At 57.0% G+C, this 19,101-nt stretch overlaps 2 protein-coding genes across 8 annotated transcripts in view; both read left to right on the top strand.

Annotated features, from left to right (window-relative positions):
- The window catches only part of PLEKHG4B (pleckstrin homology and RhoGEF domain containing G4B), an 85,828-nt gene extending 76,745 nt beyond the window's left edge, over positions 1-9,083 (top strand). For 4 of the 6 annotated variants that reach the window (XM_045443644.1, XM_045443681.1, XM_045443652.1 and 1 more), the window contains 4 exons: positions 592-772; positions 1,329-1,436; positions 1,674-1,934; positions 5,074-5,845. In XM_045443644.1, the coding sequence (XP_045299600.1) occupies positions 592-772; positions 1,329-1,436; positions 1,674-1,934; positions 5,074-5,228 (705 nt within the window). In that variant the 3' untranslated portion in view covers positions 5,229-5,845. Of the gene's footprint in view, positions 1-591; positions 773-1,328; positions 1,437-1,673; positions 1,935-5,073; positions 5,846-8,130 lie in introns of those variants that run through there. The other 2 variants (XM_045443673.1, XM_045443663.1) reach the window with 2 other exon arrangements.
- Positions 9,084-9,199: 116 nt separating this feature from the next.
- Positions 9,200-14,222, top strand: LRRC14B (leucine rich repeat containing 14B). 2 transcript variants are annotated; one of them, XM_045443704.1, is made up of 2 exons: positions 9,200-10,447; positions 13,237-14,222. In XM_045443704.1, exons 1-2 carry the CDS (start codon positions 9,558-9,560, stop codon positions 13,718-13,720), a joined length of 1,374 nt encoding a protein of 457 aa, XP_045299660.1. In that variant the 5' UTR covers positions 9,200-9,557; the 3' UTR covers positions 13,721-14,222. The 2 variants fall into 2 exon arrangements, with proteins under 2 accessions (XP_045299660.1, XP_045299651.1); XM_045443695.1 differs by having other exon boundaries at positions 13,078-14,222.
- Positions 14,223-19,101: the final 4,879 nt, after the last annotated feature.

The raw sequence follows: 19,101 nt of genomic DNA, 5'->3' as shown, positions 1-19,101 counted from the left end.
GCCTGCCTCTCACCGGACGCCGCTGGGTGTCAGGTCCTGGTCTGCTGGGTGTGAGCAGGGACACGTGCTATCTGTTGTTTTCTGTGATTCTGTGTCTGGGCTTCGAAAACCTCAGACCTTCAAAAACTGCAAGGAGACACTTGTCCTTTATAGTTCCATGTACTGGTTCAGTGGCTGGAAAAAGTCTCCTCAATCGGTAACTCCATTTCAGATTTTGGCAGGTCTATAGGTGTGGCCCTCACCTGACTGAGCTTCTGAGCTCCTGAGAGGGTCCCACAACCACAATGCCTTACCTGCCCATGCCAAGGAGCATGTCAGAGAGGGTTCTGTAGTCCCATCCGGTGTGGCAACCACAGAACCTTCTAGTCCGGCCTTCCTTTCTCCAGTGGGGGAACTGAGGCCCCAAGAGGGAGCCATTGCACATGATTGGAACCCAGTTCATCCAGTGGGCCCCAGGCCTGCCTCATCCCTACCATTTGATGTCTGGGTGAAGAGACTCCCAACACTGAAGTGCTGGGGTCAGTCAGCCAGGGAGTGGTCAGTTGGATCCATGGTGGCTGATGCGGCTGCCACTCACTGCTTGTGGTGCAGACAGCCGAGATTGGGATGACGGAGAACGTCGGAGACAGTGGCTTGAGGTTTGAGATCTGGTTCCGCAGACGGCGGAAATCCCAGGACACCTACATTCTCCAGGCCAGCTCTGCAGAGGTCAAGACAGCCTGGACCCACATGATAGGGCAGATCCTGTGGCGGCAGGCTCTGCGGAACAGAGGTGGGCAAAAAAGGGCTATCGAGAGCCAGCTCTGTGTTTAGGGGTCTGGCCTTGGAGGAGAGGTTTGGGGCCAGGGGTTAGGGGCTAAGTTCAGGCCAGGGGTATGGGGTCAGGGGTTAGGGGGTTGGACCTGGGTAGGTGCTTGGGGCCCGTTTGGGCCAGGTGGCCCTTGGAGAGCCCTAGGCCCAGGTGGCCCCTGGGAGGCCCCCTCTGTCAGCACCATTTATGTGGAAGTGGCTGGATCCTTCCATCAGCACACAAACACGTATTTCCCCTTTACTCGTGTATAAACAAGACCCCTGTCCCCACACCACGGCAATTCCAGAGATGTCATGACAAAGCACCATGCCCTCCTGGATGATAGGACACTGTTGTCTCCCTGAAGGTGAGGGACCTCTTCTGTAAGGCCCTATGCTCCATGTGCCAGGACCCCACCTAGGTTTCTGCCCCGACATGCTCCTGGTCTGGATTGATGGTGTTGGGTGCAGAGCATCAACAGGTGTGGTATCAAAGCCAAGCCACTGCTTGGAAAATGTCCTACCTGCTTCTGTTTTAGAGCTCAGAATGCAGGAAATGGTGTCGATGGGGATGAGCACCAAACCGTTCGTGGACATCCAGCCCAGCGATGCAGCCATAAGTGATCGGGCCGTCAAGAAGGGGGCAGGTAATGTGGCCTCAGCCCTCACTCTCACTCTGTTCCGCCGACTCAGACTCAGGTCCTGGTGCTCACTGTGGGCCCCAAGGGCCAGCACAGTGGGCTGGATGAGTGGTGGTCACCTCGTGCCTGACATGACTGCAGTGAGAGGGACCTGGTCAGTTTTCAGATGGCCATTTCATTCTCGAGTCTGGACTACGCTTTTGGAGCCAAAACCAGACCGACCTGCTTTCTGTCCCCTTCCAGAGTCATGGACGCGAGCACCCATAGCCGTGCCCCCCTGTGACCACGCCACCTCCTTTAAGAGGCCACACTCTACCATCTCAGACAGCAGCACCTCCTCCTCTGGCAGCCAGTCCTCCTCTGCCCTGGGGCCACCGGGCCTGCGTGCCACTGCCAGCCCAGCCCTGCGGAGCTCTGCCTCCTGCCCCTGGCCGTACGACATGCGCACCTGCTTCGAGGAGGAGGATGAGCTGGAGCAGGAGACCGGGAGCCAGCCTTCCGTGAGTGAGTGTACTTAGCACTGGAGCCTGCACGGCCCGGCCTCTGACAGCCGGTCCTGGCGGGGGGGGGGGGGGGCAGTTCACGGGCTCATTTATCTCCCTTGCCCCTATGTACTTCCAAGAGTTTTCAAACGCATTCTGATATTTCTTTATAAAGAAAAATTTGTTAAAAAAACGAACACCAAAAACCTTTACTTCCACCCAAAATGAGGTCATAGGGGACAGATCTAAGACAAGCAAGCAAACAAAAACAAGACGAAACAAAACCTAAACAGACAAAAGATGTGAATCAAGATTTTGAGACCTAGGACAGCCAGCACCACAGGTAGTGACCCGAGAGGCAGGAATGTGACGTCGCGCATTCCTGTGATTGGTCCGATTTCTGCCCTGAGAGGGGTGCAGTGAGGGGAGCCTCAGACCCCCAGTGCAGGAGGACAGACCAGGGGAGCCCCATGCAGTGTGAGCCCTCTAGGGTCTGGGCCCAGCAGAGTGCCGGTCAGCACCGCACCTGAGGAGGCCGCCCAGGCCTGAACCTCTGGGGGACTAAAGAGCCTCCCACGGCACCGACAGCAGCAGCCCCATCCCGGGGCGGCTGCAGGTCCTTGGAAGGGCTCGCTCAGGGGAGGGTGTTGGACTGAAACTGCTGCTGAGCTGCCAGCGCGTCACGGATGGAAGACGTTTGCCGGTAACCTCACTGCATCCTACAGCAAACCTCAAGGAGGTTTATAGGGTCACAGAAACATCCAGCAGCCAGCAGGGTAGACTCACACTGTCCCGTACCAGGCCTGCAACGATGTAGGAGACAGACCACAACAAGGGCAGTAATCAATCGGGCAACGTCAGCTGGAACTGACGTGACTGTTAGAATCACCGATCCTGGTGGTCACACCGTCATCCTGTGTCTCTGCTGTCCACCACATTAAGTCACAACAGGGAAGATAGGGTGGACTAAGCTTAGCAAGATAAACGGCCACCACGCCCGAGGTGAACATGTCACTGGGTGGGGTTGCCAGAAAGTAAGACTTGACAGAAGAAAGGTTAGTGATGTAGCAGTAGAAACTGTCCAAGATGACACAGAGAATCAAGGAGAAAGAGCAGTGAGCTGTGTGACAACTTCGAGCAGCCTGACAAACACGTACCAGCGTCCCCAAAGTGGAGGGACAACAAAACTCTGAGGGAACAATGGCTGAATATTTCCCTGACTTGATGAAGGGTGTAAACCCAAGGTCCCAAGAAGACCCCTGAACCCCAAGCACACAGGATGCGCGTTGTAAACTGTGGAAACCCAGTGACGACAGACATCTTGAAAGCAGCCAGGGGAGCCGGCGTGTTCTGTGCAGAGGGACTTCTCACGGCGGACAACACGTTGCGCTGGCATTGTCTGACAACCATCGAGTTCAGCGTGACAAATGTGTCTTTCAGCAATAGTGAAACAAAGCGAAACAACATGCTCGTGCATATGAAAAGCTGTAACTGTTCCTTACCAGCAGACTCCAAGGAGAAGGGCAGTGACACGGGGGGGACAAAGGCTGAAGACAGGAGGGCTCTTCTATTTAAGTCTCTGTAAGAGACAGTGGCTGTTTGAACAGCACAGTGTCAAGAGAACACGGGGTTAACACGCCGAGGCCGTGGTGTATGTGTACATAGAACGGATGGAGATGTGGCGGTTCTCAGCTGTGTGGTTCTATATGATTGCTGAGGTGTGTAATACCACCAGGGACAGATTGGAAGTCGTTAGGTATGCATTATAACCCCAAATGCCCCCTAATATAACAAAGCAAAGATTTGCAGCTAATATACCAACAGCGGAAATAAAATGGAACCCTAAGGAAAGCTCAATCCAAAAGAATGTAGAAAGAGGAGAAGGAGAACAGAAAGACTAACGAGAAAATAGAGGCTCAGCATACCCGTGACCCCAGGAGTATGCACGGGGCACAAGCAGCCTTCTGTGACTGACACACGTGTGCTGTGCAGACCGTGTCCATGCTGTCGGGCCTCACAGCCACCCACACGGGTCCCCCCCTTGTCCGACGGCGCACGGAGAGGCCTGCATTCTGAGAGCGCCGGCCTCCGCGTGGAGGGGTGGGTGTGTTGGCTGGGCCCACGGTGGTTGGTTTTTTGTCTCCTGTGTGTGGGGAATCACCACACACGTGGTGTGGAGGGTCTCAGGTGTCTGGTTTTCCACAGAAATCCTTCCCACAGCCCCAGTGAGGCCCTTCCTCGGCGACACTGCCTGGGACACACGTCCTCCCAAGCCCCCATTGTGCCACCATGACAACACCTCCGAGGGCACCGCTGACCACAAAGGCGTGTCTGCCCAGATGGAGGCATCGTGCCTGAAGTCTGCTGGGGGTGCCCAGGTGTGCCAGGTGCCCCGCACCTGCTCAGAACAGCAGCAGCCACCTTCGTCGGGCCTGTGCTCTGGGCGAGCCCACAGGGAGCGTGGCTGGGGGTACGCCCACGTCGCCAGCCCACAGCCACTGCGGTTTCCTGGTGCCGCCCTCCCTAGCTCCCACGTGGGCTGGTGCATCTCCCAGTGAAGCCCAGGTCTGGAGGTGGGGCTCTCTCTTCTCCTGCGGTGTAAGACTCAGGCAAGAGTCTGTGCGGGAGGGCTCTGCCCAGCCGTCGTCAGCTCTGTGCAGAAATGGCCCTGTGATCCCCACGCGGAAGTGTGTGGGAAAGCCCACACCGGCCACACGGAGGTTGTGCCTATGCAGCAGGGCCATGGCCGTGGCTCCGCCTGTGGTGATAGAGTTGGGGCCCCCAGCAGCCCTTTAGGGCTGAGCCCTCATCCTGTCCTATTTATTTAAGCCGTGTGGCCCTTCTTGGGCCTCAGTTTTTATTTTTCCCCTTTGACTGATGTGAGCCAGAGGCGTCCTGCTGGTGGAGAGGTCACCTGAGCACCTCCCTCCCAGTCTTCTCTGATTTCAGAAAAGCAGGGTCAGGAGACACTTGCTCATAAGGGCATCCGCTTGCTCCGGCAGCACGGTCCCATCTGTTGTGACCCAGCCTCACAGTTGTCCCGTCATAACTCTGCGTGCATAACACATGCCTCGCTCTCTATTTACATGCTTCAGGGGGCCCTGAGTGCTGCGTGCAGAGGCAAGGGGGCCAGCCACCCCTAACCCAGCCCCTCTTTGCAGTGACTGAGTGCACGTCGTTGGGGGCCGGTGGCCTCAGGCTCCCGGGGCTGTTCTCTGAGGAGGGCCCCCAGAGCGCCCGCCCTGCTGTCCCCAGGAGGGGCTCGCAGCAGCAGCTCCACAGCCAGTTCACCACAACCGTGAGTACCCTCTTCTGAGACCTCCCTGGGAGAGGCCTGCCAGGCATGCTCAGGACCTGCCTGGGGACCCTGCTGGTGGGGCTTCCTGCTCAAGGGTTGGCCGCTCTTTGTCCTAGTCAGCAGGGGCGCCAGGCTATCGTTGGCGGCACAGGAGAGCCCAGACGCCGCTCAGGATGTACACACAGGCACATCGCCCCTGAGAGGGCGGGACTGGGGTGACCAGGGCAAGAAGTGGGGGCGCCACTCAGACACAGAGCCCTTCTCAACCAACCTTCACCCAACCCCGGGTCATACACCTATCCACTGCAGGAAGCACCATCCTGGTTCTGGGAGAACCCCCATTCCCCCCGACTCATGGGAGCCGTCCCCCAGTTCTTGGGAGACACCCCCATTCCCCCACTCTGTGAGAACCGTCCTCGAGTTCTGGAGAGACACCCCCATTCCCCCACTCTGTGAGAACCGTCCCCCAGTTCTGGGGAGACCCCCCATCCCCCCCACTGTGTGAGAGCCATCCCCCAGTTCTTGGGAGACACCCCCATTCCCCCACTCTGTGAGAACCATCCCCCAGTTCTGGGGAGACACCCCCATTCCCCCACTCTGTGAGAACCGTCCCCCAGTTCTGGGGAGACCCCCCCATTCCCCCACTTTGTGAGAGCCATCCTCAAGTTCTGGAGAGACACCCCCATTCCCCCACTCTGTGAGAACTGTCCCCCAGTTCTGGGGAGACCCCCCATCCCCCCCACTCTGTGAGAGCCATCCTCGAGTTCTGGGGAGACCCCCCCATCCCCCCACTCTGTGAGAGCCATCCCCCAGTTCTTGGGAGACACCCCCATTCCCCCACTCTGTGAGAACCGTCCTCGAGTTCTGGAGAGACACCCCCATTCCCCCACTCTGTGAGAACCATCCCCCAGTTCTGGGGAGACACCCCCATTCCCCCTACTCTGTGAGAACTGTCCCCCAGTTCTGGGGAGACACCCCCATTCCCCCACTCTGTGAGAACCGTCCTCAAGTTCTGGAGAGACACCCCCATTCCCCCACTCTGTGAGAGCCATCCCCCAGTTCTGGGGAGACACCCCCATTCCCCCACTCTGTGAGAGCCGTCCCCCAGTTCTGGGGAGGCACCCCCATTCCCCCACTCTGTGAGAGCCGTCCCCCAGTTCTGGGGAGACACCTCCATTCCCCCCACTCTGTGAGAACTGTCCCCCAGTTCTTGGGAGATACCCCCATTCCCCCACTCTGTGAGGCCGTCCCCCAGTTCTGGGAAGACACCCCCATTCCCCCACTCTGTGAGAACCATCCCCCAGTTCTGGGGAGACACCCCCATTCCCCCCACTCTGTGAGAACCATCCCCCAGTTCTTGGGAGACACCCCCATTCCCCCACTCTGTGAGAACCGTCCTCAAGTTCTGGAGAGACACCCCCATTCCCCCACTGTGTGAGAGCCGTCCCCCAGTTCTGGGGAGACACCCCCATTCCCCCACTCTGTGAGAGCCATCCCCGAGTTCTGGGGAGACACCCCCATCCCCCCATTCCCCCACTCTGTGAGAGCCATCCCCCAGTTCTGGGGAGACACCTCCATTTGCCCCACTCTGTGAGAACCATCCCCCAGTTCTGGGGAGACACCCCCATTCCCCCACTCTGTGAGAGCCGTCCCCAAGTCTGAGGGTATGCTGAGCCAAGAGTGTATGGAAGACAGGCCTTTGGCCCATGAGCCCTAGATTGCTGGTGATGACCAGTGACCTGGGCTCTCATCGGTGATTGCCTCCCCTTCTGACAGTGGTTTGACTAGCAGACAAAACAGGCCCTAGGTGTGGGGCTGTCCCGGCTTCCCCTGAAGTAATGGGAGGGTTCCCTCGTCCGCTGTCACCTTAAGATGCTGGACACGCCACCACCAGCCAGGGAGCCTGGGTGTCTCCGCCTTGTTCCATATGCTCCCACACACAGGTGGCTGGACATTAACAGCCCCCCGGGAGGAGCACCCTGGCCAACGAGGCTGCTCCCCTGTTACCTCTGTTCCTGGACCAACCTCCCTGGGACCTCACTGCCTGTACCCCTGGGAACCACATGTCAAAGAGGGTGGCGTGGGGCTATTTCTGAGAGCTCAGGCATTCCTCCAAGAGGAAAGGGCCCGCAGACCCAGGCCCAGAGGCCTGACCACAGAAGCCGATGGGGACCACTCCCACCTGCCCCAACCCCCGGACACCCCTTTGGAGTAGCTGCTGGGAAACCTGGCACCCTGCCCTTCTGAGAACTGGGTACCTCCCCAACACCCACTCATATAGTCTGTGCCCTGAGCCTTGCCAGGGGTTGGTGCTCTGAGGCACGTGCACTCACACGTTCTGGGATCAGAACAGCAAACACAGAACTGATACGTTTCAGGGTCAGAGTGTTTTGACTTCCAAATGCATCGCGATGCCAGCCGAGGTGGTCACCCTGTAGGTTCTGTCTGGACCCAGACCCAGGGACGAATCCACCACAAGGGTACCCAGCCTGCCTCGCCAGTGCTGGCCCCAAGTGCTTTTTTTTTTTTTTTTTTTTTTTTAATGTTTACTTATTTATTTTTTGAGAGAGAGAAAGCACAATCGGGAGAGGCAGAGAGAAGGGGAGAGAGAGAATCCCAAGCAGGTTCCACACTGTCAGCACACAGCCTGATGTGGGGCTCGAACTCACGAACCATGAGATCACGCCCTGAGCCGGAACCAAGAGTCAGTCGCTTAACCGACCAAGCCCCCCCAGGGGCCCCTCAAGTGCTTCTTAAAAATGGATGTGTGTCCACGAGTCTGAGAGCACGTTGCAGGGTATGAGGCCTCACGCAGCACCTCCCAGACGAGGACTCTGTGCTGTCCACGCCTCGGGCACCAAGCAGCTGGACTGGGGGGAGGCCTGTGGGGTATGAGTAACCACCCTCATTCTTTCCACAGCTGTGAGGTATTTGGATGAGACTCAGCCCAGGGAGAATCCCCGTCAGAGGGAGCAGAGGACCCTCGGCCCAGACCTGTGCCTGAGGTCTGGGAATGAGGCGCTCATGCTGGGAGCTCCTGATGCACCCCTACCGCAGCTGCTGGCCACCCCCACCCTCAGCACGCCATGGGCCCTGCCTGCCTGGCCATCACCTGGCCTCCCTCCACTCCTTCTGGGGCTCCTCAACCCCAGTCCACAGGCTCAGAGGGCTAGCCGGCCCAGATCTCCACCCCCGCACTGCTCTGAATTCCCCCGTGCTCCGAGGGCTGTGCCAAGGTTGGGGTGGAAACACACGGACCCCTGGTTCCGCTGGGGAGGTCCAAGCAGGCTTGGGGTGTCTCAGAGCAAGGTGGGCCCTCTGCAACCCTGTTTCCTGCAGTTCCCAGCCACACAGGCCCATGGGCGACAGTCCCCTGGAGTAGCCCTCAGTGAGATGTGTCCCAGACACAGAGGGTGCCTCTGAGTATAATTGGAATGTTGGTTCTCTTTCCTTTTTAACAAGGCGTGTGTAGACAGTGGGGCTGCCGGTCACCACCTGTGGGCCCGGGTCCCAGGTTGGGGTGAGGGCACAGCAGCTAGGCCTGAGGTCTGGGGTGTAGAGAGCGCCCCAAGAGGACCACCCCTCTCCAAATGGAGCAGAATAATAATAAGCAGTGAAAGCCTAGGTAGACAGAAGACTTCAGTGAGTTTCCTGCTGCAGGTGTCTTCCCCACGAGACCCCCATTCTCCAGGCGGCAGCACCACCAGACCAGCCACCTGGAACAGGGGCGGGTGGACAGGCAGGGTCCACACCAGAGGGACATTGCGACTGTGCGTTTCCCAGCTGCTCCGAGCTGTTTCCATTGTTACTTTGTTTCAGTGCTGACTTGTTCCGAACTCCAGGAACGTAAATAAATGGGACCTGTTTTTCTAAGACACGGTCACGCTGCTCTTACTTGGTTCTATTGTGCCCAGAGACGTCACCAGCATGCGTCACCCAGGGAGCCTGGCTCCCATGACTCTGCGGGGACATGCGCAGCGGGACCTTTGTCTGGGGTCTCCCTGGTCCACGCCCAGGGCCACGTTGCCCGCTGCAGCTCCCAAGCACGGGCGGCACTCTCCAGGGGCCCGGTGCTACTTAGCCAAGCACTCGGGCAGCTCTGCTTTCGCCAGCTGAGCGCCCCAAGGACAGGCTGGCCACTGGCAGACGCCTCCAGGGCCAGAGGCAAATAAACACCCACGACCAAAATAGCTGTCAGATGACCAGAGGGCCCGCTCGCCACCTTTGGCCCAAAGGCGAGCTGCTCACAGCAGCTGCAGCTAAAAATAAGCGAGAAGGGCACCCATCTTTGGGAGAATCGCAGCCGGAGAGCACCGTCCTGCCTTCGGGCCGCCACAGGCAGGAACGATGAGGTCGCTACGCTTCATTTCTGCTGAGGCCCTGGTGTCTCACCCCCAGGTGGCCAAGCAGAGCCTGGATGGTGTGGCCCACAATCTCTACCCACTCCTGTTCAAAGCCAGCTACTTGCTGGAGCAGGCAGAGGTGATCCGCACCCTGCTGGAGCGCTGGCCGCTGGAGGAGTTCTGGCTGAGTGCGCTGCTCGGGCCGCGCTCGGAACCCCCGGAGGACTTGCGGGACCGCGCCTGCCGGGCCTGCCTGGAGGCCTGTGTGCAGGGCCTCGCGGACCACGTGCTCCGGGCCGGGGGCCCGAGGCGGCTGCGGGTGGCAGACCTCACAGGCATCCGAGACGTGCAGGTGCAGCAGTGCCCCTGTGGCAGGGCGCTGGGCAGGTGGGGCCGCACGGAGCTGCTGGCCAGGACCTGCTGCCGGCTGCAGGCAGAGCCCCTGGTGGCCCAGCGCCCCATCCAGGTCCTTGCTGACCTCTTTGTCACAGAGGGCAACTTCAAGGTGGTGGTGCAGGCCCTGGGGCCATCAGGCCCCGCCCCGCTGCGTGTGCGCTGCCTTTCTTTCCGCGCTGACAGCCTGGGCCCCAGCCAGCTGCTGCACGTGCTGCGTCTGGCCGGGCCGGGTGAGCTGCGCAGGCTCGAGGTGGTGCACAACGTGCGGCTGCATGCGGGACACGTGCAGCAGCTGCTGGCCCAGGTGGGCTTCCCGCAGCTGGCCTCGCTCACCCTGCCTGCCAAGGCCTTCGATGCGCCCCCCACCAGCACCCCAACCCCCGACGGCGAGGACCCCCTCCTCACCTCCATCGCCTGGGAGCTCAGCCAGATGACCCAGCTCACAGAGCTGAGCGTGGCCTTCTCCACCCTGACGGGGAGGATTCGGAAACTGCTTGGGTGAGTCTGGGGCGACAGGACGGAGGGCAGGCCGGGTTAGTGGTGTCTCTGTTCACAGCTACTCAGCGTGGGTCTGGGTGACACGGGGCCCTCTCAGCGGCCAGGCGGAAGAGGCACAAGAGACCCGCAGATGGGACCTGGCAGTTTACGAGGGCACAAGTTTCCCGGCTCCCTCCATCTTTACTCTGTGAGGGCCCAGAGCGGCAGGAGGGCACAGACAGAGGCGTGTGACCCAGGGGGGTTAGGTTGTGTGTAGCCTGGCAACACAGGGAACTCGAGGAGGACTGGTTTTGGTTAGTGGGCAGAAGAGAAAATTAGCAAAACAAACAACATACAAGTGACTATGTTATATTGTATTAATTATCTGTCTCGTAACAAATTACCCCCACACTGGCCTATGGTGGGCCGCAAGCTCCATCAGAGCCCAGCACAACTTGGGTCTACTCTTGTGGTCTCCTCTGAAGGCTTGGTGGGCCGGGAGGGTTAGGCCATCCACTTCCAAGTTCAGTGTGAGGCTGTTGGCAGGTGGCCTCTGCACCTCGGCTGCTGGGAGTCCTCACGACAGAGAGGCTGATCTGAGAACCAGAGGTCACCCAGCTAGAAGCTCTTGCGACCGATGTGTCCACACTTCTGCATACTTTGTTGGTTTGGAGCTAGTCGGCGGGTCCATCCACGTGAGGGGAGGACACCACACGAGGGCGGGAGCGCCAGGAAGGTCAGGGTTCCACCTGGTTGGTAACTGGCCATGAACATAGAAAATTAAACTTCTTTCTTGAGCCAGTGGGGGTGAAGATGTGGCTTCTAGTTCAGGGAGTCCTTGGCTTACAGATGTTTCTCTTCTATACAAAGGAACCCCAGAAGCTGCTGGCCAAGGGCTGCACTCACCTTTCCTTCTCTTTCCTAACCCTCCTCCTCCACCCTGCCTACCCCAGACCCCCCCATCCCTGGTCTTCTGTCCCAGGTCTTCTAGAGAGAGAAAAATGAGGGCTCCCTTCCTCCTTTCCTCCTGTCCCCAGTCTCCTGACATAAGAAAGGATGGTTCTGAGCTCATGTATGAATAAACTCTGGCATATATATGGTGGCTGGCTCTTTGAGACCCTCAGGACAGTCCTGCATTTCTGGCCTAGGTCCTCAGCCTGGATGTGCCTTTGCTACTGGGGGAAATTGGTTCCACAAGCCAGATGACCCATCACCGGCCCAGCAGGGCCATCTTGCTAGCTCAGCCCCTGACAGGCTTTCCCGTCTCCCACCACACTCTGACCCTCCGCTGGTAGAGTACGTGCTCCCACGTGTGTTTCAGTCTGGCTGATTGTCAACAGCCTGGTGAGGCCCCAGGGAGGTCCCAGCATGACGTGTGTCAGGCTAAACAAGTGTGAGACTGGGGGCGGGGGGGCGGGGTTGTTGGTGGTGGTGGTAGTCGGGGAAGGCTCACTCCCTGGCGTGACTTTGAGCAGAGACCCAGAGCACTGGACAGGCAGACTGTGCAGTGGCCCGGACAGAGGCGCAAAGGGCCCAAGCTGGTAATATGGAGGGACCAGGCATCAGCAGGGAGAAGGTTGGGGTTGGTAGGCAGGGCAGTGTGAGAGAGGGGAGTAGGGGAGGGGAGGAAAGGAAGAGAGAAAGTCCTTGGAGGTTCTGAGCAGGAAGAAGATGTGATCACGTTCGTATTCACAAGGGCTTCTCAGGCTTCTTTGGCCCACACGATAGACCTGGATGGAGGGGCCGGGAAAAGGACAAGCGTGGTGGGCTCTCAGCACCCAGGAAGTACAGGTGCAGGGGCAGGGGGCAGGAGGGGTGGCAGAGAACAGGACCCCATATACTCTCCTGCACTGAGTGCTCAGCCTGATGGCACCAGACCCAGGCCCAGCATCACCCGGGCAGGGTGGGCTGAGAATGTGCATTCTTCACAAGTCCCAGGGCGCAAGGGCCCTTCCTGACTTTGAGAACTGCCCACCAGAGCAGGCTTTACCCCGGCTGTGCATTTGCTGATGCCGGGCCACCTACCCCACTTACCTTAGAACACGGGAGGGTCTTTAGGTCCCAGCAAGGCTAGGGCTGGACTAGATGGCTCCATGGCTCTTCCCCGCCCTAAAGTTGTGAGGGCTTCCTCTCTTTGTTCATAGTGAAGCTAGCTGTTTTGTGCCAGCTCCCGTGCACCTCACTGCCCCACGGCAAGTACATGAGCAGACACAGTGAGGGGTTGACAAAACAGATGTAACATTTTAGGAACTGATGACGAAGGCCAGACCTGTCTTGGGCTAAGTTAATTCTTCTCTGCACTTGGTCACACCACTGGTTCAAGACTCAGCTCTGCCATCACAGCCCCAAACTGTCCACAGACAGGAGGCAAATGAATTACCCTAGTTCTAACAACACTTTATTTATGGACACTGAAAACTGAATTCCATATTATTTTCACACGTCACAGAGTATCTTTCTTCTTCTGATTTGTTCCAATGTTTACAGATGTAAAAACCATTTTAGTCTTCGGCTGAATAAAACAAGGCAGGAGTGGATTCAGCCTTTGGGCCATGGTCCGCTGACGCATGACACAGAATTCACCTTTATTCCTCCCAGAGCTCCTTGCGGGGATCTCCTTTCACCTGTGCTTTTTTCCGCCCCGCCCCTAGCCCCCTGAGGACACCGCTGAGGGTCCTGGACCTGGCCAACTGCTCCCTGAACCATGCGGACATGGCCTTCTTGGCAGACTGTGCCCACAGCACGTGTCTGGAGGTGCTGGACCTCAGTGGGCACAGCCTGTTCAGCCTGTTCCCCTCAACCTTCTTCAGGCTGCTGGGCCGGGCTGCCCAGACACTGAGGATTCTCACCCTGGAGGAGTGCAGCATCGAAGACAGCCACATGAGCATGCTGATATTGGCCCTGAGCCCTTGCCACGAGCTCTGTGAGCTTCGCTTCCTGGGGAACCCACTGTCGGCCCGGGCCCTGAGGCGCCTCTTCACAGCTCTCTGCGAGCTGCCCAAGCTTCGGTGCGTAGAGTTCCCAGTGCCCAAGGACTGCTACCCTGAGGGCACCGCCTACCCCCAGGATGAGCTGGCCATGTCCAAATTTGACCAGCAGAAATACAATGTGATTGCTGAGGACCTCCGGGCTGTGCTGCTTAGGGCTGGCCGGGGGGACATCCAAGTCTGCACGCCCCTCTTTGGAAGTTTTGACCCAGATATCCAAGAAACAAGCAATGAACTTGGAGCTTTCTTGCTGCAAGCTTTCAAAACTGCTCTAGAAAACTTTTCTAGAGCGTTGGAACAAATGTAGTAGGCCCTTGAGCAGGCCAAAGGGGGCCTTGTAGTTCAGCTGCACGACACCCCGGGCATCCTGAGTCAGCAGGCTTGGGCATCCGCTCCCCCGGCCACCACCATTTGAAGCATCTCTTAGTGAAACTCGTGTGTGACATCCATTAAGCACTAGAGGAGTGGAAACTCTGGCTCCAGGAAAGGTGACTCAAGGCCACTTTGGTGTCAGAGCTCCACGGGGACCCACGAGCTGTCCGCCACCGTGGTAGTGGTGAACAGTGGAGCAGTGCTGGGCAGAATGGAAGCAAGGAGAGGGAGCCCAGACATCAGGCCAGGGCCAGGAAGACACCAGAACCTGTCACAGAACAGGTTGTCTGTACCACGTCTGGGTGGTTTGAGTGATTGAGTCCTGATGCATAAATGCTTAATTACAATGTCGGGGCTAGGTTTCTGTTAAGATCTGACTCATACGAAGGGCTGAGTGTTAGGATGATTACATACTAATAAAACAGCAGTGTGACTTATTCGGACGTGGCTTTAATTTCAACGCAATTTGTATTTTTTTAAGTATCTAAGAATATGAAAATGAAGCGTTTTCTCAAGACAGAGGCTAGGGCTTGATGGGGCCACACCTCCTCACACCATAACCACCAAGTTCTCAATGGGGGTTTGAATGACTGTGTGAGCAGGCTCTGTCTCGTGTCCAGCAGCAGGGCCCACCTCCCCCCAGGTGAGTCCCTGTCCAGGTACGTCCCATGCCTTTCTCTCCACAACCAAGTGGGGCTGCCTAAGATGTGGGGCTCCCAAGTGCCAGCTGTCTCAGGATTCTGCTTACTGAGGAAGGCAATAAGGTTCCTCCCAGGTCTTTCAGGAAAGGAGGACATCCAACAAGGGGGCCGGAGGGAAGAGGTGACGTCTGACTCCCCTTGCCCCTCAGATCTGCTTTCTGAGCCACCACCCTCACTGCACTGCTCACCCTCGGCCATCTCCACAGGTGCATCCTGCTGGCAAAGTCTCTGAACCCTATTTCAGGCACGTGGAGTTTGTTATTTTAAGAAGGTCTCGAAAAGAGGGTAGTCACAGAGCAAAATTTTGCAGTGATTTCATTCTAACTCTAAAGAGTGAATTAATGTAAACTGTTTGTGTCTGTGGCTGGCCGGATAGGACCCAGCATGTACATGGGCAGCTGTGGTGGAGATGGGCCCAGGGATGCTGTGGTGACTGAAGCAGGAGGTAGGCATGCAGGCATCTACTGGTAGCGAATGTTCCTGACAGCTCCCGCTCCCGGTGCCCCTGAAGAACGAACGCATAAAAGCCAAAGAGGATGGTGGGGGTGGGAGGCACATTTAGAGCAACTCTGAAGCATGTGAAGCAGCCAAGCAGGACCTATGCCTCCTGTGCCATCGTGGTGCCTGTCGTTTACTTGTTCCCGTGGACCTGCTGGGCCCCAACCCTGAAAGTGCCATTTCTGGCCACGACGGGTTTTTGCCACACCTGCCCAGCCTGGGAATCAGAGGCTCTGACGATGCCCATGTGATGTCGGTCACAGGAATCCTGCCAGGGCCCAGGCACATCCCTGTGCTTTTCATGCTGGGGAGGGCACGGCTCCAACCCAAAGGCAAACTGTGGGGACAAGAAAACTCATCATGCAGGCGGAGAGCAGGGCAGAGGGCCGGGTGTCAAGAGGTTGCGAAGGTGCCACATGGCAGCTCGACTGTCTCTCCTCCTGGTGAAGCTTAGGGGCCCATCACTGCCCAAATCTACCCGGTCTTCCTAGGGGCCAGACACCTGAATTAAGCAGGAACAGTGTGAGGACCATGGTGGACGCTGGGAAACGTCTTGCCAGGATATCAGGGACATGGTCTTTCTTTGCTCCCCCCAAGTCCTTTGTGGTGGGTTAATCATCGCACATCCTCCAGGAAGTCAGCGCTGCTTCCTGTTGCCTATCCTGGCAAAGAGGGAATGCAGATTCAGGGGCTTCCACTTGGTCCTTCCTACCCTGCTTTTGTTCCAGATGCTTCTTTCCAGTTGAACACTCCGGACGAGGAGAGATCGACTGATCCAAGGAACCCTCTGTGCGGGGGACGTGGCCAGAAGACCTGGAGACGTGAGCCTGTGGCTCTCAGTGTCACTGACGCTGTCTCTTTCCTTCTCATTTTGTGGCTTGAGCAACACCCTGCTCAGTTGCCACCCACTAGACCCTATGATTCCATCTCTATCATTGGCCACCGCGGCAGCTCCCTATGGGGGAACGCTGTCTTCTGGGTCTTGATGCCCATCACAGTGATTCCACCCGCCTGCCCCTGCCAGTCCTGAATGCCATCAGCCTGGGGCCCAAACCCACGCACAACATCACCGCCGCCAGTGGGCCTCACTTACAACAGCAGCCCTGGCCTGTGGGCAGCAGGCACTGCCGAGCTACTCAGTGGTGCCAGGGCCCTTTTCTCAGCACCCCAGTGGGGGCAGCAGCATCTGCCCTCATGTGATAAACCCTCTCAACACCCCCTCCACGCCTCCATGAGCCTCTGTGCTTCTGGCTCCGGGCAGCCTGGCACTCATCCCCCACTGGCCGCAGGTTGCCCACAAGCGGCCAGTGTCCTTGCAAGGACATCATACGCAGGGATACAGGGGAGTCCCCCACAGCAGGGTGCCCTGCCCCACCCTTAGACGCACCCCCCCGCCCCCCCCCCCCCCCACCGTGAAGCCCAGGTCCTCTTAGGTGCAGCCATTTCCCCCTGGAGCAGGGACTTGGCCAGTGGCGGGGACAGGGGGTCTGCGGGAGGGGCTCAGACGCGATGCTTCCCTGCAGTCTGCACCCTGACAAGACCCTGACTTGCCAGGGAGTCTGGATTTCCCTCAGAGCCGCCGCAGAGGCAGTCGATGGTTGGCACACGAAGCCTCGTTTTCTTGTCAAGACTTCCTCTGACGTTAACAAAGGCCACACACCTTGACTTCCCTGCACCCTCTCCATTCGAATGCCGTAGGAGCATAGAACCCCCCGGTTCCCAAACTGCCACGCACGGGAACAGAACAGGTAATACGCAAGCTCAGGAGGCCCCGGAAGAGAAAGACCGAAGCAAACATGCACACGCGAAGCAGAGAAGCCACTGAGCCAAGGCTGCTGACAGGTGCTGCCGTTTCTGGCTCCTCTCTGAGGGACTGGCCTGCACTGTCCACTCCTGCCCTGAGGGTTCTGTGTCATGTCCTCGAGTAAGCCACCCCCTTGTTACTGTCTCACGTAGCTTGGATTGATCTCTGTTACTTGCAGCCAGAGTCCTAATCCGGAGAGAAAGGGAGCAGCTGTTTTTGTCACTGCTGGAAGAGAGGAGCGCCTTGTGTCGGTGAGCAACAGCCCACTTAGGCGGGGCCGGGCACATCCGGAGGCCCGGCTCTGGCTGCGCACAGCCCTCCCGGCAAGCTCTGTGACATCTCCCTGGCCTCTCCGGCTCCGGCTGAGCTGGGTGGGGTCCCCTGCTCCCTCACAAGATGGCCTAGTGAGCACGCGCCGTGGCTGAGTCTTTACCAGTGCCCGCGTGTCTACTTCAGATCGGCTTTCCTGAAGTGACACTAAAACGGGGGAACTAATGACAAACTTTTCCTCCCTCTCCTTAAAGAGATGATCTTGGTAAACTGTTCGGCCATCAGACCTTTGAGCAATCCCACACAGAAATACTCCATTACGTAGTTTAATTAAATATAACTTCTCTTTTCAAAAACACACCGGTTCTTGGGTGAAGACTTCCCTGTCGTAACTACGCATCGTTGGTGCGTTTGCAGAATTACTTTGTCACCATGAAATCAACAACTTCCTCTGCCAGCCCGTATACACGTTATAGACAGACACAACTGTACACACACAAAGAAATACATGGAAGAATTCTGATCTGTCTCTTTGAACTTTAACAAGGGGGGAAAGGCATGTTTAACATAAATTGAGTGGGATTAATCTATAGCACTGTTTCATTTTGGGGACATTCAGGTCAAACCCTGTGCCTTCCAACTTTATTCCAAAGTGAAGCACACTGAAGTAGGCACTTCCACAGGAAGCAGAGGCTGAACACAGCCCCGCCCCTGCCCCATCCAAGCCCTTCCTGTGGAAATCACTGCAACCCCACCCACAATATCCTGGTGTCCCCAAATCAATTAAAATCACAGGCTGTGAAATGAGCCCTCTTCTTGACTGCCACAGAGACAGGCTCCCTCCAGGGACAGGAGCGTCAGTCTGAGAACTTCCAGAAAGCAGCCTGGACAAACGATGATGTTTGACTCTCAAGTACCCCCCCCCCCCCCCCCCAAATCTTGCACACATATCAAACAGCTCCTGGCTCCGACCCTTTTTCTGTTTTAAACCCTTTTCTTTCAGTAATGTTCTACTGTAGCCTCTTAGTCCACACATATTTTGCTGTATCTGTGAAGTCATCACATAGGCATGACATGGTGTAAACATTTCGAGCCTAATAAAAAATCAGCGTGAAAAAGGGATGGCATCAGGTTAACCCTCAATGCAACTTGCTGATGGAAGGCAGCTGTGCCACAAGATACGAACTCGGCCTCACATAACTTTCTGTAGAAAGTTTGTCTTTCTGATTTTGCAGTATCAAGCCAGTGTCTAAACTGCCTTGAATTATCTGAACATAGTTATTGAGCTATCGGAGGCTAGGCTGAGAGCACGTTGGATATTAGAAAATAGGATGAGGGTTAATAATTCACCTTGAAAGTTACCTGCCGAATGGCTGGCTGAACTTTCCTCATTTAAAAAATTTTTTTTTTCAACTTTTATTTATTTTTGGGACAGAGAGAGACAGAGCATGAACGGGGGAGGGGCAGAGAGAGAGGGAGACACAGAATCGGAAACAGGCTCCAGGCTCTGAGCCATCAGCCCAGAGCCCGACGCGGGGCTCGAACTCCCGGACCGCGAGATCGTGACCTGGCTGAAGTCGGACGCTTAACCGACTGCACCACCCAGGCGCCCCTCCTCATTTTAAAGAAAAAACCAAGGGGAAAGAATTAAGTGGTTTATGCAAGGACACCTGAAAAACCAGAGTAAAACTCAATGTACACCACTCCAGGCAAGGATATAATGCACCAGCAAATACAAATAACCAGAGTTTTTTAGTTCAGGTTTACCTGAATAAGTTATTTCTGTTTGGATCGAGGAGTGGCAATGGAGCAGAAAGGTGACATTAGGAGTCGCTGGAGAAGAAAAGCAGGCAACTGTCCTGCGCAGAGCACAGCAGCTAAGAGCAGAGCCTGGGGCGGAGGACCCCGGCTACTCGGGGGGACTTACCGTAGCTCTGAGCCACCTTCTCATGTCTGAAATGCTCCCAGTGATTAAAAACCGCACACAAGCATAAATGATGCAGATCCAGAGTGCCGCGAAGTACTCGGCAAAACTTGGTCCCT

The sequence above is a fragment of the Leopardus geoffroyi genome, chromosome A1 (genome assembly GCF_018350155.1).
Source record: "Leopardus geoffroyi isolate Oge1 chromosome A1, O.geoffroyi_Oge1_pat1.0, whole genome shotgun sequence".
NCBI classification, from domain to species: Eukaryota; Metazoa; Chordata; class Mammalia; order Carnivora; family Felidae; genus Leopardus; species Leopardus geoffroyi.
Note: the sequence above shows the minus strand (reverse complement) of the source record. Positions and strands in the feature narration are given on the sequence as shown.

Coding starts and splice junctions, on each gene's coding strand:
- LRRC14B (XM_045443695.1), top strand. CDS start 9,558: ATGAGGTCGCTACGCTTCATTTCTGCTGAGGCCCTGGTGTCTCACCCC. Junction 10,448..13,077: donor AGGATTCGGAAACTGCTTGG/GTGAGTCTGGGG, acceptor CCCCGCCCCTAG/CCCCCTGAGGACACCGCTGA.